Raw genomic sequence first — 17,724 nt, 5'->3', positions numbered from 1 at the left:
GCCTCTGGTCTAGCTCACTGCTACAGCACTTCACCTGTCCAGGAACCACACCGCTCCCGCTGGTGCCTACTACTGATCGTGGCTTCAGTTGCCTTCCCCCAACATTTGCTCTTTTGCCCCACCACCACAAGGTAGGTGGCTCTGGGTTGCTCTTTCCACATGTTAAGGCAAGCTTTGACAAACACCCTCAGCAGTCAATAAGCCTCTTCATTTTCGACTGCATTTCATGAGTTCCGCCTTGCCACTCTTCTGCTTCTGTACTGAATCTCCCTAAAATATGAAGGGCAGCAGAGCCAGAAAAAATCCCCAAAAAGAGTGTGGGTGATAGGCAGTGGTGTCCACAGCAAAGCCCAAGGACCCCAAAATAACAGCATATCTTCAATGATGTCATCACATTAATGCCACAATTATGCACTTTCATCTTCACATCTTATGAGGCACATGTGAAAGGGGTGAAACTTTTTGCAACGTTTTCTTGGCAGACTATAGAGCGGGGAGGTCTGCCATTGCCTTCCCCAGTCGTCTCCTTCCCCAGCAGGCTGGGCGCTCACTTTACCGGCCTCGGAAGGGTGGAAGGCTGAGTCGACCTGAGCCGGCTACCTGAGAATCCGGCTTCCGCTGGGATCGATCTCGGGTCGTGGGGAGAGTTTCGGGTGCAATACTGCCGCCTACCCCTCTGCGCCACACGAGCCTCTTATAAGGCACATACAGGATGCAAATACATCTTATTATTGCCCCCCCCCGGTAGATATTTAAATTGTGGGTAACAAGAAAATATCTCATCTCTAAAGTAACATAACGAAAACAACTTTTTAAAAAAAGAAATAACAATTTCCCAAGCATAGATAGACATTTTCCTTTATTTTTGCAAAGTGAGAATACTAGTAAAAGAGAAAGGCAAGCGTACCCCTTTTAGTGTTCCTCCACAGCTTGAGAACACAGTCCGCAGAGATACTAGCCACAGAATTCAGCCGTGATCTTTGCATATCTCCTTATAGGCAGGCAAGCTGTCTGGGTTGTATGTATGTATGTATGTACCTATGTCACACTTGGATTTCATCAGATGGCAAGTGATTCTAAATAGCAAATGCATTCAACTGTGACTATACAGAGGCCAAACTTAAAAAGCTTCTTGGTACCTCATGCTTTGTTAGCACACAAACCTAGTGATCCTTGAAATATCAGAACAGAACTACTGGAGCAGGAGAAAAGAAAAAGAAGCACAGGTAACCACATTAGATAATGTCAATTCAATTATTTTAACTAAATATTAAATCGTCAAATGTAATCATTACTACTGCCACTCTATTGCAGGAGGAGCGATTAAACCCTCCATCCCCAGCCCTAAATCATAGGTGGGGAAAAACCTTTATGCACGGTGTCAACATTTAAAGCATCCAGATTAGAGATTTCACTTTTATACTCATTACTGGAAGGGGAGAGGATGCACTGAAATCTTGCGAAAAACAGAAGACTTCCCTGTGCAATATGCTCCAGTATTGATGCTACTATATGCTTCCCTGTCATTCATCTAACATGATTGCAGACTCAGGGCTTTGCTTTTAAATCTAATTGTAATTTCTTTTCCCAAATTACTCTTTTGCTCCATAATGTTCTCATGGCATTTTTCACCTCTTCATTTCTCAAGGTGTAAATTAATGGATTGAGCAAAGAGGTGATAATCGTGTAGAAAACAGCAACACTCTTGTCCTCTGAGAATGTGGTGGAAGGCCTCAGGTAAAAGAAGATGCAGGGGCCAAAATACAGAATCACAGCAGTAATGTGGGAGGCACAGGTGGAAAGAGCCTTGAGACGTCCTTCGGACGAACGAGTCCTCAGCGTGAGTAGGATCACAATGTAGGAAACAGCCAGCACAAGAAAACAAATGAGGGAAATCATGCCACTGTTGGCAATGACAATGAGTCCAACTGTGTAGGTATCAGTGCAGGCTAATTTCAATAAAGGGTGAACATCACAAAAATAGTGGTCAATTTCATTAGGCCCACAGAAGGGTAGCTGTGTAGTGAGGAGTGTCTGTACCATTGAATGTACAAACCCACCCAGCCATGCAAGAGCCACCATGCAACTGCAGACTCCCTTGTTCATAATAGTGGTATAGTGGAGAGGCTTGCAGATCGCAATGTATCGGTCGTAGGCCATCACTGCCAGAAGGAAAATTTCAGCACAACCAAAGAAGTGGACTGCAAAAAGCTGTGCCATGCAACCAACAAAAGAGATGGTTTTCTTCTTAACAAGGAAGTCAGCTATCAGTTTGGGAGCAGTGACTGAGGGATAACAGATGTCTACGAAAGAAAGATAACTGAGAAAGAAATACATGGGAGAAGTCAGGTGGCGGCTGCTCTTAATTGTGACAATGATCAGGAGATTCCCCAGCAGAATTGCCATGTAGAAGATCAAAAACAGACCAAAACAGACTCTCTGTAACTCTGAATTCTGAGTAAGTCCCAGGAGGATGAATTCAGACACATTATTTAGATTGCTCATATCTTCACAGCTAGATAACACATTACAATATGATGTTTAATCGCCTATCATTCAAAACTGCAAATATTGTAAAATCTTGGCTGTGGTTTGTTTAATATAGAGACAGCATTGCAAAGAATCCTTCAGCTGGATGTTTACAACCCATAATTTCTACAGAATCAGGGAATGGTGTGCCCTAGAATATAATGAAGATAACCAATTGTCAAACATGTGTACTCAGCAAATCGAGGACGTCCGTTTAGGAAGTACTGAAGGGCTGCAAGATGATGGTGAAACGTTGCTTAAAAAACAAATCTGTGAGCCGGATTAAAGTAAGGCAAAATAGAAATGTTTAAGCACAAAATACATCGCTTTTTAATGTAAATACAAACATCACCTGAGGGAAATGTTGAAAGGAAAAGAATACTTTGCTTAGAGCTACCAGATCTAGTCTGCAAATTCCTAGATAACCATGAGACGACAACAGGGCTATTCTAAGTGCCTTTGACAATATCCAGCAGTCCAGATATTTGCAGCCCAAACCCGGTAGCCCTCTTCACTCTTTCCCTTCCAGTTGGTGATCTTCCCCTGAAAGCTCTCCCTATCGTTTTCCCCAGTCCAGAATTTTGACGCATCATTACCTTGGAAGCAGGCAGAGCACCTGCCACTGCTTCAGGAGAAAAAAAAAACCATACCTATGACACAATGGGTCTATTTTTAATTTAGATTTCAGAGACATTTGGGAAGCAATCAGGGCTGCAACTGGGGAGGGACAAGTGGGGCATGTGCCCCGGGCACTGCGCTGGGGGGTGCCAAAATGGGCAGGGAATCCATGTTTGCCCCGGTGACACAGACCCTAGTTGTGGGCCTGGAGGTAATTGAGAAACCAGAGTATTCTGTAGTTATACTGTTCAATAGCATATATGTGCCAGAGAACTGGTGTGAAAAAAAAAGAAAGCTTTGAAATTAGTTCATCATTCTGGACTATAATAGCCATCACATATAGGTACTCTCTTTCCATCTAAGTTGCTGACCTCCACCATTACCTGATTGGTTTTCTTTGACATTCTCTCCAGTCCACAGCATCTCCAGCACTCCCAAAGTTGCCCTCAGAATTCTATTGACGCACTCTCCCTCTTGACTAGCCAGAAGGATTTCAATGAAGCTCTTCAATAAATAAATTGGCTTTGAATGCCCTGCAATTTGTCCTATTTTTCTGAACTCTATAAGCTATAGTATGCTTTCTTTACAAGAAAAAGCCCAGCAGAAGCCAATGACACACACTTTCTCTCTCCAGCAAGAAGTGTTGCTCTTACAGCTTGTCTCTCTTCCCTTATTCAGAATGACAAAATGAAATATTTAAATGTGGCTGCGTTCTGCCATTACATCACTGATCCAGTTAACGACCTCCCAGAAGAATTTGAAGGTTTCCCAATAAAAAATAAATGCTAAACTATGAACTTTTTTAATGTGCTGAACTCCTTTTAATCTAGTTTTCAGAAGTTAATTAGCACTCATTTGAAGTGAATTCTTATAGCAGTACTTCTCAACCCCAATGGGCGTTGCCAGTGCCATCTGGGAAAACCTATGTATCCATATACTACTAAAACGCTGGTGTCTGTTTGATACTTTGTAACCTTTATCTGGGTGAAATGGTGCATCGAAGGGCAACCAGTTTTGAACCAAGGTGCCTCAAGTGGGCTAACTTACAGAATGTGTCCAAAATCTGGGATTCATGACTCCCATGGAATAGACATTTGGCAAATTTTAGAAAAGAATTTATGATATAAAAATTAGCATAAAACATTTTATGACATAATACAAAAAAATCATAAAACATTTCCTATGGTCAAGTCCTGATGTTTGACTGTGCTATACAGTTCAATATGAATGACATGGGCTATTTTCAAGGCAGATACATCTCTGAATATCTCCCTGAATTTTTAAGAACTTTTCCAGTGAAGGCAGTACATTAGCAGCTCTGCCATTGTTGAAGGCATTGAGGAATCTGGTAAGGAAATATTTCTGAAACGATGACCCAATGGGTCACAGGTTGTCTAGTAAGCTTCTAAAAGTACTGTGTGTTAGATGGGGGTACATCTGCTGTGCCAGCATGACAATTGGCATCTGATCCTGGAGGGAGCAGAACAGAACCAAGTATTTGGAATTCGGAAATAAAATCTAGAAAAGGGAGCAACTCAGTCTCTGGCTTTAAAAAAAGGCTTTTTTTTTCCTGCATTCAAGGCACTGATTTTAAAAACTCCACATCGTTAGGCTCACCGTCATAATGAACACAATATGGTTTGCTTCCAGAATACAATGAAGCCTAGGGTTCTGTTAATTATTCATTTCATCTGGTTCTTATTTGAATCCATATAGGATTTGGGCTAGGGTTAAAGCTTAGTTAATCAGTCACTCTTGGGTTGACTAGAAGCTTTTTTTCTTGGTGGGGTTAGGATAAACACATCATATCTGGTAGGTGTCATGATCTTTGATCACACGGTTTGGGGAGAAGCATGTCATATATGGTTAGGGTCATGACCTGGTGACATCAGGATCACATGGGTTTTCGTTTACTTTGAGGATGTCACTGATTAAGCAAACAGATAAGCCCCCATTAAAAATAGCACACGCTATTACTACTGATTTTTTTCACTGCTGTCAGAATACAAGCTGGAAATTGAAATTACCTATCATGTGAATTTCTACTTACATTCAGTACTGTCCAGGTCTATTATAGTTAGATTTTTAGATCTACAGTACAGGATAGTATCTTGTATTCATGTTGGCAAGCATGATTTTTGGAACAGAATGCAGATAAGACAATTATTTTTCCACAGTTGAGAAACAGAAGCAATTAAATTCATTTGACTGCAAAAAGAGAGAGAGGGGATTAAAGATTCCGTCTTTTCTGGTGATGTTCTGCTTAACTCTGGACAGTAAAGAAATGTTTTGATCCAGAGGCTGAAGAGAAGTTTATTTATCTAGGATCAGTTGAAGAACAAGCTATGCTTTTTAATAAGCTATTTTTTGTATTGTTTAGGGGGGAATGGATCATCTAGGAGGGGAGTTACTTTACTCATTATTTTCAGATTTCTGGAAGTCCTGTAGTGTTAATTATTTCACTGTGCTCTGTATTTTTCTCTTTTTTTTAGTCTTACATTATTTTTAATGCTTTTTTTAAACTCGTGGTGTTTCATGTTTTTCTTTTTAGTTCTTAAAGTTTGCCTCAGTTAAATGAAAATTGTTTCCCTTCATTTTCCTTTGATCACAGAAATATCAGTTTTTTTACATGCAGTTGTTTTTTTGTTTATGTCAACTCTGGTTGCTGTGAAATAGAAAAGCCCTAGATGTCCTTTTAGGAGGAAACAGACTTGGTGATTTAAAATTTCGCATTGCTTTTCTACAAAAAAGGCAGATTCCTCCACATGAGACCTTTCTGCCTTCTTTCCCTCCCATGTGTGCCTTCCCCCCAGCGTCAGCACCGCAAAGCTGCCAATAAAGCTGCAACCTTGACAGAGGTGTGCGGGGAGATAAGGGGAGAATGAAGGAGATACAGGTTTTGGAGCTCTTCAGCCACCAGGAAACAGCATAGTCTCCAAGGCATTTTTCCTTCAGAAGGAGTGGATGGTCCAAAAGAGCAGAAAAGTATAGAGGCCCAAAAAGGCAAAGCACAAGTTAAAAAAAGGTGCAAGATGCTGGCCATTAACAGCAAAAGAAGAAGAAATCTCAGAGAGAGGGGACTTAAGACAGAACAAGCTTAAGAAAGAATTGTTGATGCATAATGGTAATAGTATAGAGCACAGTACATAGGTAATTATAATAGAGTAATGGGTAGTAGGTAATAGTATAAACATTGTCATAGTAATAGTAATTGAAGAGTAATAGTATATTGTAATAGTCATTACCATAGTAATAGTATAGAGATAGCAATAGAATAGAATATAGGAAGCCCTCACATATCACTTTTATATGTCTGTTTACAAAATAAAACATCTCCCCAATCCTTATAGGGAGGTATAAAGAAACCACCTGTCCAGGGTCCAGCACTTTTGTATCTTTCTTGAGTCTGGGTCAATCCAATTGAGCATGGTTTTAAAAAAGGACCCGTGACACCCAGCAAAAGAGACAGGGTCAGGAATAACTGTAGGGCTGTGGCTGGCTAGCACTGATGAGATACAGAAAAATAAGTGAATCTGTTTTAAAACCCATTTTAAGTTACTTAATAAAAGTTGGTGTGTTCCTTGGCTCCTATGTTAACTGTTTGTGCTATCTTATTTCATCTCCATGGTTCACCCTTTGGAGATGGAAAAAACTTGGTGGAACACAGCACAAAGATAAGGAAGGAAAAGACCCCAGCTGCTTCCCTGACATATCTGCCCACTCACTGGAGCTGAATTTCTTTCTTTATGTTCCAGTTTGGGCTGATCTGGAGATTTGTTCTGTGTTCAAAGATTTATTGCAGTTCTGCTCAGATATCAAGGGACTTGACCTTTCTTGCCTCTGCTCTGTGGTAATCCAAGAGCAAGGCTTGTCTGACAGCCAGTCCTTCAAGTGGCTACTTATATTCTGCATAAACACTGTTGATAGTAAGAACACAGTGAAGTATGCCTATTGAGGAAGCTGTCAATAGAGGCTTCATAAGTGCTTGAGAATATCAGCAGTAAACAAGGAATGCTCCCAGACTTCACAAAGGGTTGGATTTTTCTGCACTGCACCCTAAAGTGGCTTGACACCCATGAATAACCTATCTGGAAATGAAGCTGTCTTCAGAAATCCTTTTCTGTCCAGCATTCCATGGGAGGCAGGCCAGCAGCTAATCATGAAATGGAGGTCAAAGGCAGGAAGCAGGGACTGGGAGTTACCCATCAGAGTACAGACCAGCCATCTGGAATGGAGGTGTAACAGGGTGTCCTCCTTGCACCAAAACATTACGTCTGATGCAGAACAGGGACACTCAGTGGGAAGTCAAATGCCCAGCAGCCTAGGGGCAGGCTGAGGACAACATCATCTCTTCCTGCCTACCTGAGTGACCCAACATACAAAACCATGATCTTCTTAGAGGAAAGGCAAGATAAAACACTCAAGACAATTTAATACATTCAAAATGGATTTTATTATTAATGTTATTAACAATAAAACATAGAAGAGAGCTCAAATGAGGTTGGGGTAGTTACAGTGCTAATGGGATAAACAGAAAAGTAGCTGACTGGAAATGTGCAAGCTAGACTTCGCCAGCATCCTCCTCCAAATCTCTCCCACTGGCAAAGTTCTGTGCCCTGGCTTTATTCACACACATTGAGCAAAGATTGGATTTACACTGGATTCTCTGTTGAAGAGATTGCATCCTCACAAGAATGTTAATGTAGGCCACTATTCTCTCCAAGCCTCCCAATTCCTGGGTCAAAAGGTCCTCTGTGCTGTCCCTTCATGCCTCTGGTCTAGCTCACTACCATTAGGTAGGTCACTACCATAAGGTAGGTGACTCTGGGTTTTTCTTTTCACATGTCAAGACAAGCTTTGACAAACACCCTCAGCAAGCAATAAGCCTCTTCATTTTCTACTACATTTCCTGAGTTCTGAGCTAGAAAAGTTCTTGCTTCTGTATTACACCGCCCTGAAATCGAAAGGGCAACAGAGCCAAAAAAGCCCAAAGAACAGTGTGGGTGATAGACAGCGGCATCCATAACAAAGCCCAATGATATCAAAATAACAGTATACATGCAATGATGCCATCACGTAAATGCCACAATTATGCATTTGCATCTTGAAATCTTATGAACACATAGTCACACACATTTTATCATTTGCCTCCCCCTGCAGATATCCATAGTAACAGAGAGACTTGCTGACATTGCATATTTAAAATTGTGGGGAGGAAAAAACATGTGGGGGGGGGGGAAGGAAAAAACAAGCAGACAAACAATCAAGCAGAAAACTATACCCTAATCAAGGAACTACCAAGGAGAAAACCACACCCCCACCAACACTGGCAAGGCAAGCTACTCTATATAAACAGAGAGCAAACCCCACGCTCACTTGCACTGGTGATGTTACCTAGTTGGGCAATGAAACATCTGCAAGCAAACAACCAAACTCAGAGAGCACCAAGGATTCACACACACACACACACACACACACACAAATACACACAGACAAGGCAAATGTGGCCATTCCTAGTGTTCCTCCTTCAGCTGGAGAACACAGTCCACAGACATACTGGCCCCAGAACGCAACCATAATCATTGCATATCTCCCTATAGGCAGGCAAGCTTTCGGTTTTTAAAATTAATTTCCCACATGGATTTCCTCAGATGCAAGTGATTCTAAATAGCAAATGCATTCAAATTTGACTATACGGAGATCAAACTTATAAAGCTCCTTGGTACCTCTTGGGTAGTTAACACACAAAACTGGTGCTCCTTGAATTATCAGAATAGAACTACTGCAGCAGGAGAAAGAATAAATTAGCATTCCAGAAACACAGATAACCACATTAAATAAGCTTTACAAAACTAAGTGGGACATTTTCTCTCTGTGTTGACCCAACATCACGAGGATATAGCAACAACAATTATTGTTAAGTAAATATTAAATCTCAAAATGTAATAGTTACTGTTTTCCTTGTATGCCAGGACGAGAGGTTAAATCTTCTGTCCCTAGCCATGAAACTTAGGGGGAAAAGGTCCTTTATACATTGTATCAAAATGTAAGTCATGCGAATTAGACATTTCACTTATATACTCATTTTTTTCAAGGGGACAAGATGCATTTTTATTGAAACCTTGTTAAAGATGGAAAACACCCTCTTCCAACAGGCCCAGTACTGACACTAATCCACTTTTCTCCACCATTAATCTGACATAGAATTATACCAAGGTTATATTTTTAAATCCACTTTTAATGTCCTATTCCAAATTACTCTTTTGCTCCATAATGTTCTCATGGCTTTTTTCACCTCTTCATTTCTCAAGGTATAAATTAACGGATTGAGCAAAGGGGTGATAATCGTGTAGAAAACAGCAACACTCTTGTCCTCTGAGAATGTGGTGGAAGGCCTCATGTAAAGGAAGATGCAGGGGCCCAAAAACAGAATCACAACAGTGATGTGGGAGGCACAGGTGGAAAGAGCCTTGAGACGTCCTTCGGACGAACGAGTCCTCAGCGTGAGTAGGATCACAATGTAGGAAACAGCCAGCACAAGAAAACAACTGAGGGAAATCATGCCACTGTTGGCAATGACAATGAGTCCAACTGTGTAGGTATCAGTGCAGGCCAATTTCAACAAAGGGTGAACATCACAAAAATAGTGGTCAATTTCATTAGGCCCACAGAAGGGTAGCTGTGTAGTGAGGAGTGTCTGTACCATTGAATGTACAAACCCACCCAGCCATGAAAGAACCACCATGCAACTGCAGACTCCCTTGTTCATAATAGTGGTATAGTGGAGAGGCTTGGAGATCGCAATGTATCGGTCGTAGGCCATCACTGTCAGAAGGAAAATTTCAGCACAACCAAAGAAGTGAACCCCAAAGAGCTGTGCCATGCAACCAACAAAAGAGATGGTTTTCTTCTTAACAAGGAAGTCAGCTATCAGTTTGGGAGCGGTGACAGAGGAATAACAGATATCTATGAAGGAAAGGTAACTGAGAAAGAAATACATGGGAGAAGTCAGGTGGCGACTGCTCTTGATTGTAACAATGATCAGTAGATTCCCCAGCAGAATTGCCATGTAGAAGATCAAAAACAGATCAAGACAGACTTTCTGTAATTCCTGATCCTGAGTAAGTCCCAGCAGGATGAATTCGGACACATTATTTAGGTTCTCCATATTCTCAAGGCTAGATAACACATTACAACGTGACATTTAATCACCTATCATATAAAATTAGGAATATTGTCAATTAAAGGTCTGGGGTTTTTTAAAAAATATACACACCATAGTAGACTGAAAGAATCCTTGAACTGGATGTCCTCAACTCTTGATACCTTCAGACACAAGGAATGATGTACCTTAAAATTTAATGAAGATAACCAGTTGTCAGAGATGAATTCAGCAATTCAGGGAAGTCACTGAGGAAGCTTTTCTTGAAAGAGAAGTTTGTAAAGTAAGGTTAAAGCCAAATGTTTAAGCATCAAATACATTTCTTTTCAATGTATATTCAAACATCATGTTTCATTCAGTCTTATAAACAACTCTTTCAAAACCTTCACATTTTATAGATGCTCCAAAATCAGCTACTGATTCTAATAGGAATCATCAGCATCATTGAATGACATTGCTGTTGTTTTGTTGTATTGCAATCACCTGTAAATCATAGCCAAATGTCCTAATTCAGTCATCTAGCAGTAAGAAAGATCCATGACAAGAATAAATTTTTCAGTCGTGTTTTCCCTTATGATACACAGTGGTTTCAGAATCTCATGCAGATGACTGAGTTCTAATATACTGCTACTGTAGATAAGAAGAAACTCCAATATTGGAATACTATCTCTTGCTGCCCTTTCTGCTCTTTTCAACCAGACTAAACCCAAGGCTGCAATTCAGCACCCGCTGGTTTAAGTGATGCAATAATGCACACTGGGATGTAAACATTTAGACAAGCACTAAATGGCAGTAAAGTTGTTGCTACCTAGCTCTGGATTTCTACAGCCCTGAAAATAGTATTTCTAATACAGTGGAAGTTTGGATGTTGGCATACACACAGTTAGACTCTGCAACGTAAACCACTTGTTCTACCACTATAAAATCAAAATTCAATTGTTGTCCACCCAGGTAAACAAACAGGACATTCAGATGGCAATACAAACAGCATTTGCATTATGTGAAAGGTCCCCTGTGCAAGCACCGAGTCATGTCTGACCCTTTGGGGGGACGCCACTTTCACGATGTTTTCTTGGCAGACTACAGAGCGGGGCGGTTTGCCATTGCCTTCCCCAGTCGTCTCCTTCCCCAGCAAGCTGGGCGCTCATTTTACCGACCTCAGAAGGATGGAAGGCTGAGCCAACCTGAGCCGGCTACCCGAGAATCCAGCTTCCGCTGGGATCGAATTTGGGTCATGGGGAGAGTTTTGGTTGCAATACTGCCGCCTTACCACTCTGTGCTACACGAGGCATATATATGCATTATAGATAGTAAGAAAATATGGTACTTTATAGCCATATTTTAGAGTTATATGGAAAACTATAAAAAGTGTTATATATAACCAACATGTTTCCCTTTGTTTTCAAAGCCTTTTAAAGTGGCTAACAGCATTACCTGGATATGGCAAATTTTAAAAAAAAGTTACTTTGTTTGCCTGAATAAAATTTATATGTTCAGTATCTTTTAAATATTTGATCATTCTAAGACCCTCAGGAAAATGTGAAAGGGAAAGGGTATTTAATTTAGAGCTACCAGATCTGGTCTGTAAAAATCCAAGTTTCAATGTGATGGCAGGAAAATTAGAGTTTTCCTATTATCTGAAAGCCAGTTTGGTACCAGGCTAGAAACACAGAGACCATGAGTTCTAGTCCTGCCTTAGACTACAAAACCAGCTGAATTACTTGGGCCAGGCACCCTTTTTCAGCCCTAGGAAGAAAGCAATGGCAAACCGCTTCTGAAAATCTTGCCAAGACAACTACATGTACATGTCCAGCTAGAGTCACCAGGTGTCAAGAATGACTAAAGACACACACATAGAAAATGTTATCTAGTAGTAATCCAGACTTTTGCAGCCCAACCTGGTAGCCCTGTTCACTTTTTCCCTTCCAGTTGGTTATCTTACCCTGCAACTCCTCCCCAATGTTTTCATCCAACCATGAATTCTGACCCAGATTTACTTTGCAAGTGAGCAGAGTAGCTCCCAGGGCTTCAGGGAGAAAAAAAAATGCATATAATAAAATGGGACTATTTTTAAGTTAGATTTCAGAAACATCTGGGGAGTATTTGCAAAACAAGAGTATCCCTCAATCATGCAGTTCAATAGCATATTTATGCCACAGAATAAGTGTTAAACAAACCTTTGAAACCAAGTAGAACTCACATCTTTCTGGAATACATAACTGTCATGTCTGCGCACTTAAGGCAGTTATAGCTGATCTCCATTATTACCATGGTCGGTTGGCTGAGGTCTCTCTAGTCCACAGCACCTTCCAGCTGTACCAAATTTCCCCTCAGAATTCTGCTTATTCTCCCTCCCTCCCTCTCTCCCTCCCTCCCTCTCCCAGCCAGAAGAGTTTCCATGAAGCTCTTCAATAAATAAGGAATCTGGCTTTGAATGCTCTGTAATTCTGCCTACCTACATCCCTCCCAACTCTGTAAGCCATGGTGTCCTTTCTTCAGCTGCCCACTTTATAAGAAAAGCCCAACTGAAGCCAATGACACAGCCTCGTTCTCTCTCTCCACCAAAAAGGATTGCTCTTACAGACTGTCTCTCTTCCCTTATTCAGAACCATGAAATGAAATATTTAAATGTGGCTAAGTTCTGCCATTACATCACTGATCCAGTTAACAACCTCCCAGAAGTATTTCAGTGTTTCCCAATAGAAAATAAATGCTGAACTATGAACTTTTTTAGCATGCTGAACTCATTTCAAGGTATTTTGCAGTAGTTAATTAGCACCCATCTAAAGTGAAGCCGAAAGTCAAAGTCACTGTTGTTTTTAGAATGGGATGGCCAGATGGGCCGTGCTGCTCAACAACGCCATGATAATTACCAGAACTTCATGCAAAGAAATTGGCCAGGAGAGCAGCAGCAAATCAGGAGATTCACAACTGAAGCAAGGACATTGCCAAGTTTGTGAGCACATAGTTGATTTCCAGCTGCAATATGCAGAGATATGTATTAGAATTATCTTGTCCTGATTGACTTGTTTAGGGTAGGGCTTTCTGAAGAACTGAGGGATGAAATAGTAAGACAAGGCACACCAGAGAATTTGGAATAACTGTTTCAATGTTGTGTGCTCATCAATGAGTGACTGGAGGAGTTGAAGCATGGAAGAAATAATAGAAGCAGCCTTTAATTAGCCCTGTCACCCTTTCAGCTTTTCATCAGCCCTGTCACCCCTCTCCCTGTGACCTCCTCAGACTCCAGCTCTGTAGGATCTATGCAGATAGGAGCAGTGAACAGATCCTTGTCTGCAGCAGAGCAACAAAAGGAAGAACTTTGTTGCAACTTTGCTATGAAAATAAAACTGCTGGCCCCGAGGGAATGTTCAGAATGTTGCATCTTGTGCTCAGAGAGCTTTGGTGGCCAAGAATGAGAGCAGATGGTAAACCTGTCATTCATCCTGTCATGTCTGTCACTGGGCTAAGGCCATCACTGCTAAGCCAGCTGGCTTGCTCCAACTACTTTCCTCCTCCCAGACCATGGGACTGGATTCCTCTGGGTTTTATTAGTGACCTTTCAGCTGTTCAAAGTTACATGACCATTCAGAATTTATTTACCAAGATGGCAGACTTTCAAGATTCTGCTGTCCCTATTTCTTGATTTTGCCTGCCTCAGGGGCTAACAAATGCCTCTGAAAGCCATTAGGGCTCCCCAAATGACAAGTGTTTTCCCAACCACCACCCCCGCTTCTGGAGTCAGGACTGAGGCACCTTCAAAACCCAGGTAGGCATATTTCAGAGAGGGGGATGCCTCCCTCTGGGCCCACCTAGGATTCAGTTACTGTAATGGTATGTGGGAATGACCTTGGGAGACAGGGCAAAGAGATGGAAGTTGTGCTGCCACAGGTTGAGGCAAATTCTGCCCCAGCTGTTGTGTTAGTTGTATCATGGCATTCTGCAGACTGGTCATCTGTGCATCTACCTGCTGCTGGTGTTGCAACAACACTGCTGCTAGATGCTTGGCAGATAGCGGAGTCCCCTGGGGATTGGAGGCCATTCCTAAAATTCCTCTCTTTGGAAGGGAGTATGAGACTTGCAAGATTGATGTTAGCCTTACAAGGTAGACCAGACAGGAAACATGACCATCTGAGCTAATTCTACTTTATTGTAAAGCTACTTTAACAGAATCTTGCAAGTCTGAAAGTACTTCTCTCCCCCTCTCCCTTTTACAGCCCAAAAACTAGGGAGGGGCTCTTCTGAGCCTCTTGCCCTGTCACATTCCTGCTGCAGGCTCAGTTGTCTTTTATCTGACCATTCCCTTGGTTGTGTCTCTTTGTCCTGTCTCCCAAGGTTATTCCAACATACCATTCCAATTATACGTGTGATTTTGTATCTCCAAACTACAACATCCTATCAGATTTGGCTCCGTTGTGGAAAAAGCTGTTTCCAGCAATTAACAGGGCCTCAAGAATATTCTGTCCCCAAACCAGCTACATCTTATGTGTAGAGGGTGACATGGATATATTTGAGCCAGTCCCCTCAGAATACATATGCTCTTCTTTTCAGTAAATGGAAATATCTATGTAAGAGTTAGAGAAATTGTGTGCAATTTCCCCCCCCCTTTTTTTTTTCTAAAAGACGGTTACTAAGGAGGGGAATCCCTGCATGGATTTGGATTCACAGACCTGTTGCTGTTTTGGTAGGGAGAGATACAATAATTTGTCGTGGGGGGGGGGAATGTTTCAAAGCTGAGATCTCTTTAGTGTATTTGTCAATATACTGTAGGACATTTTTGCTGAGCTAGTGGCAACTGTCTAGTCCTCTGCATTATTATGTTGGGATGTGATTCTTCACAGCATTCTCTCTAGCTGTCTTGCTAGGTTGTTTCCAAAATCAATTTGCAGTTTCACGTACACGCTAGAACTTGTGCATAGATATAGTTAATGGAGTGGAGCTGTAAAAAATAATAAAACTCCAGTGTGAAATCTTGAATGCCTTGCCAAACCAAATTTGATTCATTTGGTAATTTATTCCCTGCTTCTAAGTTTTATGGACTTGTGCATAAGAGTCCCAACATGATCTTCAATCCAATGTTAAAAAATACAATGTGAATCAAGTAACCATTGAATTATCTTGCAGTATAGTTTCTCCTCTGGTTATTTTCCCATAATTAGAATGTTCAGAGAAAATCATTGAAAAACATTTGAAATCACTACCAGTCTAGAATTTCCTTCACCCTGAAACACAACTTCTGCTTCATATTTGATGTGTTTATTTCCAGATATATTCACTTTGCTCTATAACAAAGTTATCATGTGATTTACAACAAAAGTAAAACAAAATAAAATGCAAAGGATCAATGGGATAACAATATTAAAAACAGCATAAACCATTGACAGAAATAAAATAAAATCTTCATGAAAGTAGGTATCCTGTTTTAACTATTTCTGCACATGCCCTGTTTACATATTTGTTTTTTCAGTTGAAATAATTTTTCTGCTCCATAATTTTTTAATGGCATTCTTCACCTCTGAATTTCTTAATGTGTAGATTAATGGGTTCAGCATCGGGGTAATAACAGTATAAAACACAGCTACTGTCTTGTCTTCTGAGAAGTTGCTGGAAGGGCGAATATAGGTAAAGGTGCACGGCCCAAAAAATAAGATCACTACTGTGACATGGGAAGCACAAGTAGAAAGAGCCTTACGACGCCCTTCAGAAGAATGAGATCTCAAGGAGTTCAAGATGACAATATATGACACAACTAAGATGAGGAAACAGCTTAAAGCAGTCATCCCACTGTTCGCCACCACTATGATGCCAACGATATAGGTATCTGTACAAGCCAGTTTCAGTAGTGGGTGGACATCACAAAAATAATGGTCAATTTCATTGGGCCCACAAAAAGGAAGCCAAGTGGTGAGAAGAGTCTGTACCAAGGAGTGCAGAAACCCCCCAACCCAAGAAGCTGCTACCATCTGCCCACAGACTCGCCTGGTCATAGTGGTGGTATAGTGGAGTGGTTTGCAAATCGCAATGTACCGGTCATAGGCCATCACTGTAAGAATGAAGATCTCTGTGCAGCCAAAGAAGTGGACTCCAAATAGCTGAGCTATGCAGCCAATAAATGAGATGGTTTTTGTCTCCAGAAGAAAATCTGCAATCATTTTGGGAGCTGTGACTGAGGAATAGCAAATGTCTACAAAGGATAAGTAGCTGAGGAAGTAATACATGGGAGAAGCCAACTGGGCACTGAAGATTATAGTGACTACTATGAGAAGGTTTCCCAGCACAATGATTAAATAGAAGAACAGAAACAGGGCAAAACATATTTTCTGGGTTTCTTCATTTTGCGTGAGGCCAAGGAAGATAAATTCAGTCACATTGTTTGTGTGGAGAGTCATGGATAGGAAGTCCATATCTAGATGACCTGCAACACAGCATAAATAACTATCAACTGACATATTTTATTAAGACGTATTTTGATGATTTATGCCTGATCTTACATGCCTAAAAGAATGGTGGTAGGTGTCTGAAAATGCAGAGTGCATACTAACCATTTCAGATGGCAGACTTGGGATCATATATTTGAATTCTTGACTGAGAATGTATGCATAAATGAATAAATAAACAAATGTTCTCATAACATTTTTAAAAACCTAGCACATCAGAGAAATGTACTTCATGCTGTTTGATTTTCCAGTTGCTATTGCCGTTTTTCTCAAAAAAACAAACAAACATGGGAATATCAAGACATAAATTGACAAACAGAGATTCCAGGGCTTCTTTTTCCCCACTTCAGGATTCTACTATATGACAAAGTTTTCTTGTACATCATGCCTCTTTCAAACTGAATACTGAAGTACTCTGAGAATAGTATCAATATATTCTATGTCAGGCCACCTATTATTTATTATTTTTGTTAGATAACCATGCACATCCATCCACCCATCCCTTTATGCATCTACCCCCTTCATGCTATTCTTTTTCAGGGTAAGTAATATTATGCAAAGCAAAGAAAGGGAATAAGAAATAGCAACCCAGAGAAACTGAAGGCAGGCAGGGAGGGGAGACAGCTTAATCTAGTTTACACCAACAACATGCACTATGCTTCTCCATAGCTTTTCCATCCTTGCAAAACATTCTTGCTTCTACCACATCTATATATGACTTCATACATTGCCTGTTTTGTTCTTTTCACCTCTTTCTGAGAATCTCATCAACTTCATCCAACTATACCTTTCTCATCGTTCCTTTCTCTTGATCTGGTCACTGATCCTTCATATGCTTGCTAGTGATTCGGTCCTCATTAATTCCCTCTACATGGCTAACCACCTCAGCATACTTCTTTCATACTAGTCATTCATGTTTGTATTCCATCCACATCCATTCAGCAGTCATCCATTCTTGATCCTATCTCCTTCTTTTAC

At 40.9% G+C, this 17,724-nt stretch overlaps 3 protein-coding genes across 3 annotated transcripts; all 3 read right to left on the bottom strand.

Moving 5' to 3' along the window:
* Positions 1-1,548: 1,548 nt before the first annotated feature.
* Positions 1,549-2,505, bottom strand: LOC134502621 (olfactory receptor 4S2-like). The gene has a single exon (XM_063311101.1). The coding sequence runs from the start codon at positions 2,503-2,505 to the stop codon at positions 1,549-1,551; it is 957 nt and encodes a 318-aa protein (XP_063167171.1).
* Positions 2,506-7,951: 5,446 nt separating this feature from the next.
* Positions 7,952-10,327, bottom strand: LOC134502555 (olfactory receptor 4S2-like). Its single transcript, XM_063310977.1, has 2 exons — positions 9,407-10,327; positions 7,952-8,002 (listed from the first exon to the last, which is right to left on the bottom strand). Exons 1-2 carry the CDS (start codon positions 10,313-10,315, stop codon positions 7,952-7,954), a joined length of 960 nt encoding a protein of 319 aa, XP_063167047.1. The 5' UTR covers positions 10,316-10,327.
* A 5,333-nt stretch (positions 10,328-15,660) lies between these two features.
* LOC134489746 (olfactory receptor 4S2-like) lies at positions 15,661-16,713 on the bottom strand. Its single transcript, XM_063292607.1, has one exon. The coding sequence runs from the start codon at positions 16,711-16,713 to the stop codon at positions 15,757-15,759; it is 957 nt and encodes a 318-aa protein (XP_063148677.1). The 3' UTR covers positions 15,661-15,756.
* Between the last annotated feature and the right edge of the window lie 1,011 nt (positions 16,714-17,724).

The sequence above is a fragment of the Candoia aspera genome, chromosome 1, assembly GCF_035149785.1.
Source record: "Candoia aspera isolate rCanAsp1 chromosome 1, rCanAsp1.hap2, whole genome shotgun sequence".
In the NCBI taxonomy this organism is placed as follows: domain Eukaryota; kingdom Metazoa; phylum Chordata; class Lepidosauria; order Squamata; family Boidae; genus Candoia; species Candoia aspera.
Note: the sequence above shows the minus strand (reverse complement) of the source record. Positions and strands in the feature narration are given on the sequence as shown.